The sequence below is a fragment of the Bactrocera latifrons genome, unplaced genomic scaffold (assembly GCF_001853355.1).
Source record: "Bactrocera latifrons isolate USDA-ARS-PBARC rearing strain unplaced genomic scaffold, ASM185335v1 scaffold_416, whole genome shotgun sequence".
NCBI classification, from domain to species: Eukaryota; Metazoa; Arthropoda; class Insecta; order Diptera; family Tephritidae; genus Bactrocera; species Bactrocera latifrons.
Genome location: NW_017537064.1, coordinates 50,552 through 66,295, shown reverse-complemented (window position 1 = coordinate 66,295; position 15,744 = coordinate 50,552). Strand labels below are relative to the sequence as shown.

The window sequence follows — 15,744 nt, the reverse complement described above, 5'->3', positions numbered from 1 at the left end:
TACTGAGCATCTTTCTCTTTGACACCATGTCTGATATCCCACGTGATCTGTCAAATACTAATGCATGAAAATCCTAACCTCAAAAAAATCACCCGATAGTACAGTTACAAGGCCAGCGTTTCAAATATTATTTGTTTCTGATGGTTGCTGGTTTAACAATCAAAAGCTTGGTGACATTTTACCGCTACACATGCTATATATGTAAAACAACCAGCCCATAATTTGAAGCACCAGATTACAAGTGTTTTATGGCATATGTATGTATGTATGTATATATGTACATACGATTGCGATTACTTAAATCCGTCACCATATGTAGTAGTAAAAGTACTTGCTATAAGTACACTTATGTACCATAGTATACCATAGCATTGTATATGCCCCAAAATTAACGGGTATAATACCGGTTAAGCTATTGGAATTTCGTAACCGAAACTTAACTGCTTTGAAAACAACTGGTTTATACGATGAAACCGAATTCGTAAGACCACATCGGAATTACGTGAGTTATATACTATAAATTGTATCATTGTTATTGAGATATTTGTTCTATCTTTAAACGGATTTAATACAATGTATTCTTTTTTTACTGACGTTGCTTAATCCAATTTTAATTATTTAAAGCAATATTTTACAAAATATAAGTTTATCAGTAAAAAACTGGGAATTTTTTGGAGTTATGTTTCACTATGTATTATTACGAAATATGTCCACAATTGATAAGAGAAGTACCTTGAGAGGCCATGTGAAAATCAAGAGAGCTCAGTCCATGTTAAGGTTTGCGCAGCTGTACTGACTTTTAAGGTCAAAACCCCACCCCCCCCCCCACAAATTAAAGTTCTTCGTCCTATAATGGGTGCACCTTTTTAGGTTCAAGCGCAAAACTAGACGAAATCGTACTACAATCATGGCTACTTCCCATATAACACAATTTTAAATTTCATCTGATTTTTTAGCCTTCCTGTATACAAATCAAGAATCAATCTTTGCACGAATAGTGCCAAAAATTGTACAAGTCGGACTAAAACTATTCAAGTTTCCAAATACTGCATATGTGGACGGAAGTTCCTATTGCGAGCTTTTTACAATTATATTATTAATTTTCGGAAGCAATTTTCGCCAGTTTGAACCTTCCATATTGGGAGAATATGAAATAATCAGATAATTCTTACTTGTTCAAGTTCATTTTTAAAACATGTTTTTGCGGCACTTTAAATATTTTGTAAATTATTATTATAGAAAAAATTTAAAATGGATTTGAATTTTCTTTGTTTTCGCTTTTCCACGCCGTCGAAGTCGCCAACATCGGACCACTATAATATATGGCTGCCATACAAACTGATCCATCGGAATCAAGTGCTTATGAGGAAAACTGTTTGCACATGACGAGATACCTTCACGAAATTTGGCATGGTTTATTGTCCAAGGAAAGGCTGGAATCTTCAAAGAAATTTTTCATATCGAATCAATATAGAATATATGTGACGGATGATCCAAGAGTGTCACTTTTTTCAATAGCCTTTTTGACAGATCACGCGTCAGTCATGCCAAGCTGGCATGTTACGTAGCTGAGAGTGAACACGAAGGCCGTGGAGACCGTCGATTGGACGCCGTTCGCAGCAACTCGGACTGACGTATGGAACGTCGCGTTGTTAAGTTGAAAGAGTCCAAAATATAGCTTGAAGAACTGAAGTTGCTCGATCCTCCCAAGCGTATGGCTTCCAAGAAGATATGACCATTTCTGGCTTAATGATTTATAAACAAGCTAAATTGTAGCATGACTTGAAAAAATTCCAGAGCTGTCATTATTCTAAAAAAAAAACAGCGGTGTGGTGTAGTTTGTGGGCCGGTGGATTCATCGGTCCGAAATAGGGAACATCGAAATGGTTCACCCTTAATGTAGCTGTCATTCAAGCTGACTAATCAAAATCAAGATCTTGTATTGAATCCCTTGTATTTGTGAATGGTACTACAGCAACGGTGAAACCGATTATTAAGTTTTTTTTTTTTGGTTTCTGTCTACGAATTTGTAACAAATAGTCATTAATGACGATTATCCCGTTAGCTTCGACGGGTCGGGACGCAGCCACTTGATCTTTTTGCCAGCTAAACGGAGCCAAGTGAGCTAAGTCATGCGCACCCTTGTTCAATACTGGTTCACTATCTTAAACAAGGGCTTTATTCTGACTTTTACCATGACATACGTACATAAGCCCCCGCACATGAATATACTATATGTATATGAGTTTGTAGGTGTCAACTTGTGGCAATCGTAGAGAGTGTAATAAAACAGTAAAAAAACGGCCGATAGCCCATGATGCTAGTGCTGCGTATTTTCTTAGTTTGTAATAATAATTGTATTATTATGTAAGCTTTTATAAAATAAAAAAAAAAAAAAAAAAAACAGTAAAACAATGTAAATGCCATTAAAACAAAAACTTTTGCCGATGGAATATTTAGAGAGATTTTGAAAATTTTAACGGTCCCGTTGAAGGGATACGACACAAGTAGGAAATCGGTTTATTTATGTGTGTGTTTCACGAGTATTTATGATTTTGGCACTAACGGAGTAAATTCGTAAACAAAAATGATAAAACAATAGAAAAAGTTTCTGCAGTGCATTTATATAATATGTATATAACAAGTGTATATGTGTGTGTGTTTGGCTGTGAAGCCCAGGCAACCAACTTTGTTGGTCAATTATTTGCAAAAAGTTAAAGTGGCGCTAGTTAAATTTCCGCTGCTGTGACCTTTAAAACTTTGCGCATCCACAAGCACGTGGTGCAAGCAATGTTGCAGTGTTTCATTTGGAATTGCATGTAATTAAGTTTAAGTTGCCAAACAACGTTTTTGATTTACTTCTTTTACAGTTACGATAAAATGCAGTGTCTGTAGTTTCTCCCCCTTTCTTATTCAATTTTACATTTTTGGGAGTCAGGGAAACGACTCAGAATACGTGTTGACAAGAAAGCATTTGTTGGTAGTGCCGTTACTGACAGCAGTTACAACAAAAGAAACGTTTGTGTGCGTACCCATTTCGATGAGTGTGTGCGCGCTTACAGTCACACAGTTGCTGTGGCATGTTGCATGCTACTTATGGTATAAATTCGTCACACTTGCGACCGAGCAAATAATGAAAACCAACTCACAACAAATTTCTGTTTATTTAAACATACCTACACATATACAGTTATTTACTTACATACAAATATATACATAGTATATGTATATATAATATATTAAATATAAATGCAAAACACTTCCGATCAACAATGTGTTTACAGTGTCTATGTTAAAGAAAATACTTTAAATTGAATAATTGGATAGTGAGTATAATAAAAAGAGGATAGATGGATGGATGGAGACTATTTGGCGTCAATTGGAGATTCCAAGTGTATCTAGATCTTTCTTCACCTGGTCTTTACAACGGAGTGCAGGTCTTCATCTCCCTATGCTTTTCCCGGCGGGTATGGCATCGAATACTTTCAGAGTTGGAGTGTTCGCATTCATTCGGACGACATGGCCTAGCCAGTGTAGGCGCTGTCGTTGGTGTTAATACTGGTTCTAAGATAGACGAAATTATCTGTGACTTCGAAGTTATGACTGTCAACTGTGATGTGCGAGCCAACTCGCCAATGCGACGGCTGCTTTTTTCATGATTTAATCTGCTTCTTTGTCCAACCTGGAGAAAGTCGAACTAATAGCGCGGTTGTTAGAGTCAAGGATATCGATTTCGTCACCGTACGTCAGCAAATGTACACTGTTGTAGAATATTGTATCTTCTTTATTCAGCTACGCAGCTCGAATTCCAGATTCTCCAGTAGATTGAAGAAGTCGCACGATAGGGAGTCGCCTTGTCTGAAACTACGTTTTGTACCGGACGGCTCGGAGAGGTCCTTCTCGGTCCTAACGGAACTTTTGGTGTTGCTTAACGTCCGTTTACACAGCCGTATTAGTTTTGCGGGGTACAAAATTCAGACATCGCGGCATAAAGGTAGCTCCTTTTCGTACTGTCAAAGGTTGCCTTTGAAAACGACGAAAAGGTGGTGTGTGTCCAATCTCTTTTCATGGATCTATTTCAAGATTTGGCGCATGGTGAATATCTGTTGGGTTTTTGATTTTCCTGGTCTAAAGCCACATTGATAAAATCAAATCAGTTTGTTGACGGTGGGCTTTAATCTTTCACACAATACGCCCGATAGAACCTTATATGCGATGTTTAGGAGAGCTATCCTACGGGAGTTAGCGCAGATTGTGGCGTCTCCCGTTCAGTTTTTCGCCGCCGCGTTTGAATAGCTCAGCCACCAATCTATCGGCGCGGCTTTGTTATTCTTCAGACGGGTAATTGCTATTCGAACTTTTTCATGGTTGTGTACCAAATCAAGTCAATGTAGGGATTCCATATCACTTCACGTAAAAAAAAGAAACGCACACAGTGAAATTCCATCCACGAATCGCTACTGTATCGCAACGATATCGATCCATTTCTGAAGCTGTTGGTTACTAGCGACTAAAAGCGCGTCACTTACGACAACGCCAAAGGAATGCGATGGTGATCGAATTACGGCGAGCAAGCGCAAACTTTCTAGCCAAGATTGACTGCCAGAAATATAATTTGCTGTAGGATGGGTTGGAAATTAACTACTATGAACTGCCCTTACAATGAAACTAATAATGCATACCTATCTTGTCAAGAAGAATAATAAATAGTCCAAAAGTGAATAGCTGTAGTAAATAGGAGAGGAATTGCGCGTACTTTCTGATCAAAAATTTTTTTTGGTAATATAGATTGTTTGGTACAATCCTTTTTAAGTTCGTGCGGTACTCAATTTATCATAATCATATCATCAACATGAGTATTTCAGTGACACAAATCACTCAGTGAAGGTTGTGTAGTCATTAAAAGCTTGGATAATGGCAGTCGTTCATCAATTTCTGTTAAAAGTAGAGTCTTCAATCCCCGTGTTGGAATGAGAGGAATAGAAGCGGATCTAAACATGATCCTATGGATCGACCCAATCGATTTAGGTTAAAGTTTTGGGTACGAAGTGTTTTGGATTTTAATGTCGAAACATTCTAAAAATTTTCTGGTAGTGATTTCGACTGACTCTATGGCCAAACACAAAACGCGAATCATCGCTCAGCTACCGAAACTGAAAAACTGGCTTTGAGGAATGAGCAAGTTAAGGTCATCCCAGTCGAGGCTTGTACCAAAATTGAGGTTTATACTGTATTGACACAAAAGTAGCCTATATGGAAAGCGATAATAAAGAGCCGTTATAAAAGCAGCAGATTTAATAGAAGTACTGTATTTTGCGCCGAAAATGAAATATTAATTCATATCCTGACTTTCATTATAATCGTTGAGTTTTGAAATATTCCCAAATTTTTTCAAATACCAATGACCATGCATCGCAGCAACAATTAGAAAAGGCATTGCCTGGATTTGACTGGAACACGAAACAAATGATGCTGCGATTTTGTAAATTTTTTTTTTTTTTATTTATGAAAGAATAATGTTTTCGAGAATTGTGGTCTTATGATTTTGGAAATTAGTGTACACATACAATCAGATGACTGCGTATTCTTCATATCTGTGTTCTTCACATATCAGTGTACTTAAGTACTTGTATGCAATTATAAATAAACTTACATTAATGTTGGCCAATGAAAGAGTTGTCTCTTAAAACGCTGTTAATTCTTCTTATTTTTATGCCCTGTGATCACAAATATTTACTAGAAAAAGACTTTTATATGAGTTTCCAAATACAAAAGCGTAATGTCCTTAACATACTTATTTAAAATTACCAAAAAATTACACACTCTGTAATATTATACAATTAATATTTAACAAATGTTCCATGATGAACTTTGAACCGCCTTAATGTTTTGCCATATTCACACTTCGCACACATTTTGTTCGGCATGGCGTATGAGTGACATTTAATTAAAATTTATGTGGCGAGTCTAGAGGAAAATCGCTCCGCACTTAATTTTTTATTTGCGCATTGAATGCAGCAACGCAATAATGTTGCTGAGTGGCAAGCAAGTGAGTTAAATTTTATTATGCACATATGTACATTCACCTACGCACACATGCGCAGTGAAAGGTTACGTTTTCGGAAAGGCGTGCATTATAAGTATTTTTCGTCCAAAAAGCATATAATAGTGCAAATTTGCTTAGCTCCATTCCCGCACGCTACGTGACGCCTGCCGTTGAGGTGTTGATGCATTTCGTCCGTCGTCTCGACAGGTTCAAGCTGTGCGTGTGTGTGTGTGTGCATTATGAAGTGATGATTGCTGTGCGAGTGCATCATGAATGGATGTGGCTTGAGTGACATTTAATTACGGAGACTCGCGCGTATGTGTGTGAGCATTTTTAAATGTTATTTACGAAAAATTCCATAAATGAGCAGAATTACCGGCAGTAAATTTAAAAACCACTGATGCCTCTCTGTTCGACCAAGTGTACTTGATATCTTTATTAAACTTAGCACACTGAGGAGGTTGGCTTTGGAGATGAGCTGAATTGAATCATTGCCATGCCCACAAATTTCCGTTAAGTGAAAACATGTGAGTGCCTAGGAAAGTGCTCAACCAAATCTGATGGCTACAGACAATTGAAAAAAGGGCAGACAAATTTCGATCTATCTAAAGAGTTCTTTGAGGAGTATGTCCACGATAAGAAGGACATTAGTGACTTCAAAAAGTTACTCTACTTAAAATCATATTTAGAAGGAGATGACAGATTAATGACCTGTTAACGGGATCAGGTAAAAACTACAATAAGGTCTGGAAGTTACTGGCACGCAGGTATGGTAACATGCGTAAACAGTTCAGAGGAATAAATAATGTGAATGCGAAACAGAATTATTTTACTTGCCAAAACGAATGCAACTCCATGCAAGAATTGTATTTAAATTATGTGCATCGAAAAGGTCCATAAGCTAACATATTCGAAGCAATTACGGATCGTTATGACGCAACTGCTCAATCAATTGCCGGAGTCTTTGGCAAATAAGCAGCTACAACAACAGATTAGAATAAGTTATTTCGTTAGAAAACATTTGATCAAGCCAGTATCTTCGGCACGCAGACAAAACTATACAATTTTGTGGACAAACTTTTCAAAGCTCCAACTACACGTAGTTTTATTACAGCTACAACGGACTCTTGGTTTGAGATTCAGCCTACTTTCGGACAGAAACATCTGAGTTTGTTTAGTCAAGCACCGACTGCAAACGCAGTCGAGTTAAACATCAGCACCAGCAACATCTACAGCTACTACAAATTTTACAAAATTTCCTTTAAAAAAACCCTTGTGGAGAATTATTCAATTAATCCAGTATACTTGACAGTGAAAAAATGTCGCTTAAGGGACCTGAAGAGAGAAATCAAATATACAACAATACAAACATATTTACTTAGTTTAATATGTATGTTGAAATATAAAAATAAAATCAGAATGAAATATTTCTCACTAGGTGACGTGTCTAAGGATTTAAATTTAATTTTACTTTAGAATATATACGAGTAAATCATGCACCAATGTACCATCGAAATAAATCTTTACACAAATAGTGTCTTTAAGGGGTCAGTTCCACTTGTAAATAAAAAAAAAAAACATACAAAAAAAAACAATTTTCTACATATACTAGTATTCAGTCTTTATTAACATATATTATATTATATGTTTATGTGAAAATATGCTCTGAAAATTTTAAGCTGATCCGGAATATATTTCCGGATATATGAACGTATTTGCAAGAATTTTTAACTTTAGGATCAGGAAAATATCTCCAAAAAATTAATTTTTAATTTCAATTAATTTTCCACTTGAACTTCTTCTTCTTCAGGTAATATTCGTTCGATACTTTTCAAGTAATGGTAAAAGTAATAAGATTTCTGATAACGATTCTGATTTTTTATGTCACTCTGAAGTCTAATTCTTTTCACAGAATGACTGTTTTGTTCGAAAGGTCAATATTTTGTCAAAAATCACAAGTTTCTCTAGTCCTTCCACCACTACTTGTATTCATCTATAAAAATAATTTTTTTTTCCATTTTTGAACTTGAGAAAGCTTTAAGCAAAAACTCTTCAGCACCACCATATTTTTTCAGAGTTCCTGCTGGGGATCGCCTACGAGATCTAGAAAATCCAAAATAAATCGCGGGTTATATAGTAAAAGCACTTTAAACTCTGTAAATGTACATTGCTTTATTGATCCATTAAATAAAATGTCTCTTAAAAAAAAAACGGCTGGCAACGCATAACCACAGCGCAAGGCTGTTAAGCAAAAGCAACGGAACTAGAATCGATACGCATATATAAATACTAAAATATAGCAGAAGATTTCATGTCTGTCATATCATCTGAAACGTATAATTTAGTAAAAATTTAAATTTTTGAAAGAAATTAGATATTGCGTGAATAGATGTCCGTCCGATGAATAGCCATGTCCGTCTGTCGGTCTGGTATATACGCGAGCTAGATCCTAAGTGTTTGAGATATTGATCTGTTTTTTTGCAAACGTCTTTTTCTCCCTAAGAAGTTACTCCGCTGTCGAAATCACCGATTGCACTAACTAGCATAAATTAACAAAATATAAATATAAATTAAATATACATTTTAAGCACCACTGCTCATTCTAATAGCCATGTCATTGGAATACGACGAATTTTAATTAATGCCGAGTGTCCTTTCACTTTATCTTCACATTTGTTGTCAAACTGTTATTCACACAGAAATGACCGTAAATTCAATTATCGTGATTTGGTTAAGCGGTCTGCTTTGACTTAATGTTTGCTTCATATCTTTTGGCTGCTGCAAGTCAAAAGCAATGCTTCGGAAATTAATGTTTTCCAAGTTTCGCTCTGTGGTTTGAGTTCATCAACGATTATGCGCTTTTTATCTATAATGAGACTTGAGTTTTCTTATATTCTTAAAGCCAATTAATATAGAACAGAGCTAAGCAAGAGTACGTATTTGTGGTACTTTTATGATAAAATGTACTCATTTGGTAATTAAAACAATGCGATTGGCCAATATTACTATCCTTCTCCTCTGCTTCCCCCAGCGGGTATTGCGTCGACTACTTTCAGAGCTGGAGTGTTTTCGTCCATAAATATTCCGCAGAACCTTTCTCTCGAAAACTCGTAACGTCGACTCATCAAATGTCTTCTCGTTAATGTCTATGCACCATATAGCAGGATGGCAATAATGAGTGATTTATAGAATTCTGTTTTTATTCGTCGCGAGAGGTCTATACTTCTCAGTTGCCTGCTTAGTTCGAAGTAGCACCTGTTGGCAAGAGTTATTTCCGTTTTGCACTTCGAGGCTGAAGTTGTTGTTGGTGTTAATCCTAGTTCCAAGATGTATGAAATTATCCATGACTATGAAATTATGACTGTAAGCAGTGACGTGGGTGTCTAGCCGAGAGTGCGACGCCTGTTTGTTTGATGACAGGAGATATTTCGTCTTGTCCTCGTTCACCACCAGACATACATATTTGCTTTCTTGCCTTATCCATTAGGGAGAAAGCAGAACTTCATTAAAATATCAACTCATAATTATATTGGTTTTATTCCTACATTTTTTGGATAATTACCCAATATATTATTCAAATATAAAAATATTCAACAAGTTTTTCAAAATCTCGACTTTAGGTCGAACTATGTTTTTTTGACTTTTTAACAGATATATTCAAATATCAGAAATTGTCGATCAGTAGACGGCTTTCGTCAACATCCATCGAAAAAAACTTTGTGGTGTCACAAAGTGTAACAGAAAACAAAAAAGGGTTTTTAAGTCTTCAAATAAGCATCAATCTCTCTGTCCTCAATGACATAAAGTTGAAATTGTTAAAACTGAATTGGAATATTAACATGGAAAAGTGAATAAATAAGGCACACTTGGCAATAGAATACTTAGGAGTAACCTTAGGAGGCCTTAAAATAAATACAGTCATTTGGAAGTTATACCAAATTACAGAGACTATTAAGTCATGTCCGACTGGTGCGCTTAATATGGCCTGTCTCTTATACACATCTAGATGTGTATAAGAGACAGACTTAGGAGTAACCTTAGGAGGCCTTAAAATAAATACAGTCATTTGGAAGTTATACCAAATTACAGAGACTATTAAGTCATGTCCGACTGGTGCGCTTAATATGGCACTGCATTAACCGTACAGGTCTACAGGTCTACAGGTCGAAACGTATCAGCAAGTTCTACTCTAAAGTTAAAGGAATTATGGTAAACCTTTTCAAGGTTAGATTTTAACAGTCACTTTTGATGTAGATGTGAAGGAGTTTACTACCTCTATCAATATCAACGGCGCTTAGGTGGACTGCGGAGTAGGTATATTGGAGGGACATTCTAATGATCTTGACATCTCTCTCTATCCTGCTACCAAAGTCAACCAGCATCTTTCAAGCGGAAGAACTTGATATTGAGAAGGCCAGTGGAGTTCTATTGAATAACTAACTTATACGTACGTGGCGGCATTGCTGGCTCTATTGACGCTATGGATTAATTTCAGTGTAGTCAACAATTGCAGAAAAGCTGCGGCAGGTCAACTCCACTTGCCCACAATTTGGTTTCCCGGTCACAGGAACATTTTCGGCAACGGAAATGCCTATACGTGGCTAAGCTAGGTGCCTCCTTAAACAAATCCGAGACGGAGTTAATACCAACCCGAATTGGAACAATCAAAATATAGCTTTATACGCATTATGAACAAATTACTCAACACCGACGGTAATGAATAACAAGTTCGAAGATATCAAAGCAGATATGGTCCAAGTATTACAAGACTAGAATTATGAACAAGAAGTAGTACATATAGACTTATAGCTATTATAACAAGGAATTTTTGGAGTGTATGCGCTAAACATGAGCCTGCCTTATAACAATATTGGTCGCAGATGCAGGCTAGAAAGGAAGATGGAAACTGTTTTTCACTTTCTCTGTGAATGCGCAGCTTTACCACAAATCTGACACAAAATACTTGGTATCCATCAGGCATTTCAGTGAAAGAACCACAAGGCCTGCGCGTAACGATGAAAGGGATTGGCAGGTTTTTAAGGTTCTACGATTGTGCATTAAACTGACGCATCCAGTGCTTATTGGGGCCATAATGACAGCACTCATACCTAGTTACCTACACAAGACGGTGGGAATTTATGTTCATCACACGGTTCACGGGAGGAATATGGGGTCAAAAAACAATACTTACAAAATATAATTTATTACTGAAAATTTCAAGTCCAAATACCAAATAATTAAATTATAACGAAAGCACTTCTTAGAGGCTTTAATAATATTTATTTAAAACATATGAAAGAATGCTAAATGTATACAATGCGATTAATCCATTCTTACTTTCCATTTATTAAAGTCAAATATCACAAAAAATATGTTATTTACAAATGCTCACACTTTGAAATGAATGCGAAATTTAAGGAAAAGTCAGTCACTACAGTTTTTAGAAATTTTTAGTTCATCATTATCTTGATCTTCATTATATTATATTCTGTCTAGAGATGTATACGATTCAATTCGAACGACTTTAGGTTCTCAAAGTAAAAAATATAAAGTGAGGTTAGTATTTTCATAAATCCAACCAGTTTTAGCTTCTTGTTAAGATTACTAGGTGCGTTAAAGTTTGAAGTTTCGAAAAATTTTAAAGAGCACAATTTTTTAGAAATGACTATTAATACAGTGTGAATACCTCGTGCTCTAATGAAGTCTTTCAGTATTTTTTACCTTCCCGGTTGTTCAAAGAGCTTATAGCGTAATTATTTTGTTGCGCTTATAAAAGTAAATTCAATTACGGCTCATAGACGGCGTTGACATTTACAACAGTTTGAAATCATTATTCTACTGTGATAAAATTGAAAGGTGAATTCTTAATGCGTCGCGTGTTTTTCGAAACGGTCAATTTTGTTTTTCTGTAAGTTCGTAGTACTAAATTTCACGTCAAAATATTCATTAATATTTGAGATACGCGTCGTTTTGTGAGGCTCTAAAAGTGAATTTTTCGATTTATATTATGTGTGAATATATTGAACAAAGAAGTGCGATAATGCATCATCTCATACTACATTGGTTATTTGAGACCATTTCGCCACATTTTCAACTAATATCGTACCACAACCGCCGCTCTCGCTATTCAGCTAATTCGTATGACCATTCCGAGGACACCGTTTTGACTCAATTGAGGATATAAAAGCTGAATCGAAGAAGGCTCTGATGGCCATCACGACGGAGGATTTTCCCAAGTGCTATGATGACTGGAAATTCATTGGTATAAGTGCATTGCAGCGGGAGGAGATTACTTTTAAGGAGATGAAATGGACAAAATTCACCTTTCAATTTGATCACAGTAGTACACGTTCTGGTCATCACTGCTCCATTTTCTTAACTGCTCACATCAGTATTAAGGGGGTATTCTGGTCAAGGATTTTGAAAAAATCGATTTTCTTTTTGTATATTTTGAAAGTTTAGACTTTTAAAAATATGACCGTGTAAGGATTTTTCAAAACTCGACTTATTTTCGGAGATACAGCCGATTTTTGACGTGGCGCCCGTGTTCACTAGAATTGTCTCTTAAACTTAAATCGCGATTTTCTCGAAAGACCCTTTTTGAGGTGGTTGACATGATATCTCAAGTTCTACTAAACCGATTCCTTTGAAATTTGGTGTCTATCTTCTTTATGCAATGCTCTATCGTGCCTGTCTTGGATTTCTAAAAATTTTGATTTGAAGTATTTTTAAAAATTCAAAAGCGTCGAAAAAAACGGGTTACAATTTTTTTTTTTAAGTCGACGCCATTCTTTTTTTTTAATTTTATTTTTGATCATTTTAATCAACCCGATAACGACATCCTTACTAATGAAGAATCTTCATGTTTTTTGTGTTTTAGATCGCTACAAGGGAAGAAATAGATGGTAAAAATGTTTTAATTTTTTTTATCTTTGTTTAAAAAATGCCTGAAATTCATGCGTCTAGACCAGAATACCCCCTAACAAATTTTTTCTCAGATTTGTGGGTTTCAATGAGACAGTAATTTTTCGGAGTTGATCTGTTTGACAGCTGTTATTTGATTTACCATATACTCGTTTGGTCGGCCATTTTACAATGAACTTACACCGGTTTGCCGGTCTACAAAATCTATCTCGGGCCAGGATTGAAGTTGAACGACTATTAAGCGCTCGCACGTTCGGTGAATGGGCCCAAAACGAGATGGCCACCGATACAGATTTTTACAAGAAAGTTTTGCTTAGCGATGTAGGTAACTTTTGGTCCAATGGGTATGTTAATGAACGAAACTGGAAGTCCTGATAATCCCCAAGTCGTTATTGAGACGTTGTTATATCCTCAAATATATTCTCTTGTATGTGCTCTATGGGCAGCGGGTATTCTTGGCCCATATTTCTTCAAAAATAATGTCGCTTATAACGCGCTTGTAATGTGCGTGGAGCTATTTGAAGTCGCTTGTTTACACAGATAATCCCGATATGTTTGACACTATCAGAGAGATAAGTTAGCAAGTTATTACTGATCAACGGTCTCATTGCTGCAAAAGTAGGATTTTAATGGATTTTAATTCATGCAGACGCGATAATCACTGCCCGAAATCATTTTTAAGACGGAATACCCTTAACTTCTCTTTATAATAAAGCTAAATTCTTGATCGTAATAAAAAGTTTAATGCGTATTCTTTATTTTGGAAAACCAAATGTCTAAAAACCCCTTTCACTAAGTTAACGGGATAGAGCTATTAAAATAAATCATTGTGATATATATCCTGTGTACTTGAACATATTTTCTAAAGTGAGAATAATGAGAGTTAATCCAGGCTCCACTTCCTTTTCTCAGGCTTTCGATATTATTTACTCATATCTGTATCCCTATACATTTGCATATATATGTATATGTATGTATTCCTATGTCTTATTGTGAATAAAATGTATTATTGTTATCAAAATACAAATCGACGTCAAATTTAAAACTACTTTTTGTTGTAAAAAAATGCGCATAAGCTTGCTTATGCTGGTTAACCCATTTTTTCGAAGTGCGCCAGATATCCGGCGGCTATATTAATTATCTTAAACCATATAATATCTCTATGACTTTCTGCGTCCACTTGTTTGCCTTATATAAATATATGATGATGCGATTGTATGAAACTATTTATAGAGCAGTTTACTTAATGTCTTTATGTATTTTTTGAAATTCTTTGCTTGTATTGTTGTTGTGTATGCAAGTGCCTGGCTCACGCGCCAATTTCATGTCATTGTCGCACAATTTGCATTGTTTTTGTTGTTGCTTGTGTTGGTGCTGCCGACGTAGTAGCCGTTTTGTTTGTAGACGGGTGCTGTGATGGTGAGTTTGAGCGTTTCCGCATCCGCTTCAGCCACTGTTGGTGGTCCCCAGGATACTTGCCGTTTAACCGACGGCTTGCGTTCGACGCGTGTTGCATTGGCTTGCAGTGACTGTGCCTGTTGTTGTTGTTGGTGCTTTGGGTTTTTTTGCTGTCAATATATGTATGTATGTAAATAACTTTAGTGACATAAAGACACTTGCTTTTGTTGTATCGATAAAATGTCATTCCTTTTTGTGCAAATCATGCTTTGAATGCAAGTTAACTTATCGGGACTTCAATCTCTTTTGAGATAAACGTTATTATGTTCCGTTTCTTTTGCTCAACAACAACGGTAAAACAACATTTGTGCGATTTTACGTATTTATAGTTGTGCGTTATGCCGTTAATTGGCTGTCATGCATTGCGGTAGACTTATTCGATATATAAGTGACGGTCCCTATTTGTTGAGTAAATATTTGTGTTTCCAGTAAATACACTTAAAGGTTATATTTGAATAGTAAAATATTTACATTATCATAATAAATATTTATTGATTATTTTCATGCCCTCATACAGAGTACTCGCTCATTGGCATTTAATACTAAAATATTATTGAACATACTATACACATCCATGCAAAAGTTAAAATAGTGTAATATTCCGACATTCGGTTTAGAAATGGTATTATATTTCAACAAGTTTCAAGCAAATTTTAAAGTATTAAACGCTTAGTTTCAATTATTAAGTTATGTTGTCTAAAAGACAATCGCGCTGAAATAAGTGAGTTCAATATTCAAAAAATTATAATTAAATTTTTAAGTATAGTCGAAACTTTAAATGCCAAAATTCTATCTATACATAATAGCTGTCCGTTGTTTCCCAAATTCATTAATTTTTTTTACAAACGCCTCTTGATGGTTCAATATTTGTCCTATAAATATGGCTCCAACTTAAACAAAAACTCTTTATTTTCATTTAATCCGTAGCTAAATGATATTCCTTATCCCATATATTGATTATAGTTTTTTTTGATATTTTGCATTAAGTAACTACACTTTTTAGGTTTAATTACAATACAAAATTTTACACTCTACAAAAAAACTATTATTATTAAAAACTACTATTTTCATAAAACTATTCTTTTAAAAGTTATACGTCATTAAACTTATACATCAAATAGAACAAAAAGGTACACCATGCCGTATGAGTAACCAGCATTCCCTGTGTATTTATTAACACAAGTACATTCTGTGCTGCTCATACGGCATGGTGTACCTCTTTTGTTCTATTTCATGTCTTATACCTCAACTATCTGTGTTGCTCATACGACATGGTGTAACTCTTTGTAGAACGGAAAATTATGTACTACAATATA

General features: G+C 35.5%; 1 protein-coding gene across 3 annotated transcripts in view; it reads right to left on the bottom strand.

The window, feature by feature from the left end:
- The window catches only part of LOC108972692, a gene marked incomplete at its 5' end in the record, with an annotated part of 63,404 nt that overhangs the window by 4,718 nt on the left and 42,942 nt on the right, over positions 1-15,744 (bottom strand). Inside the window, 1 exon segment of one of the 3 annotated variants that reach the window (XM_018939405.1) lies at positions 12,017-14,538. Within the exon segment in view, the coding sequence (XP_018794950.1) occupies positions 14,293-14,538 (246 nt within the window). 3 annotated transcript variants of the gene reach the window in all.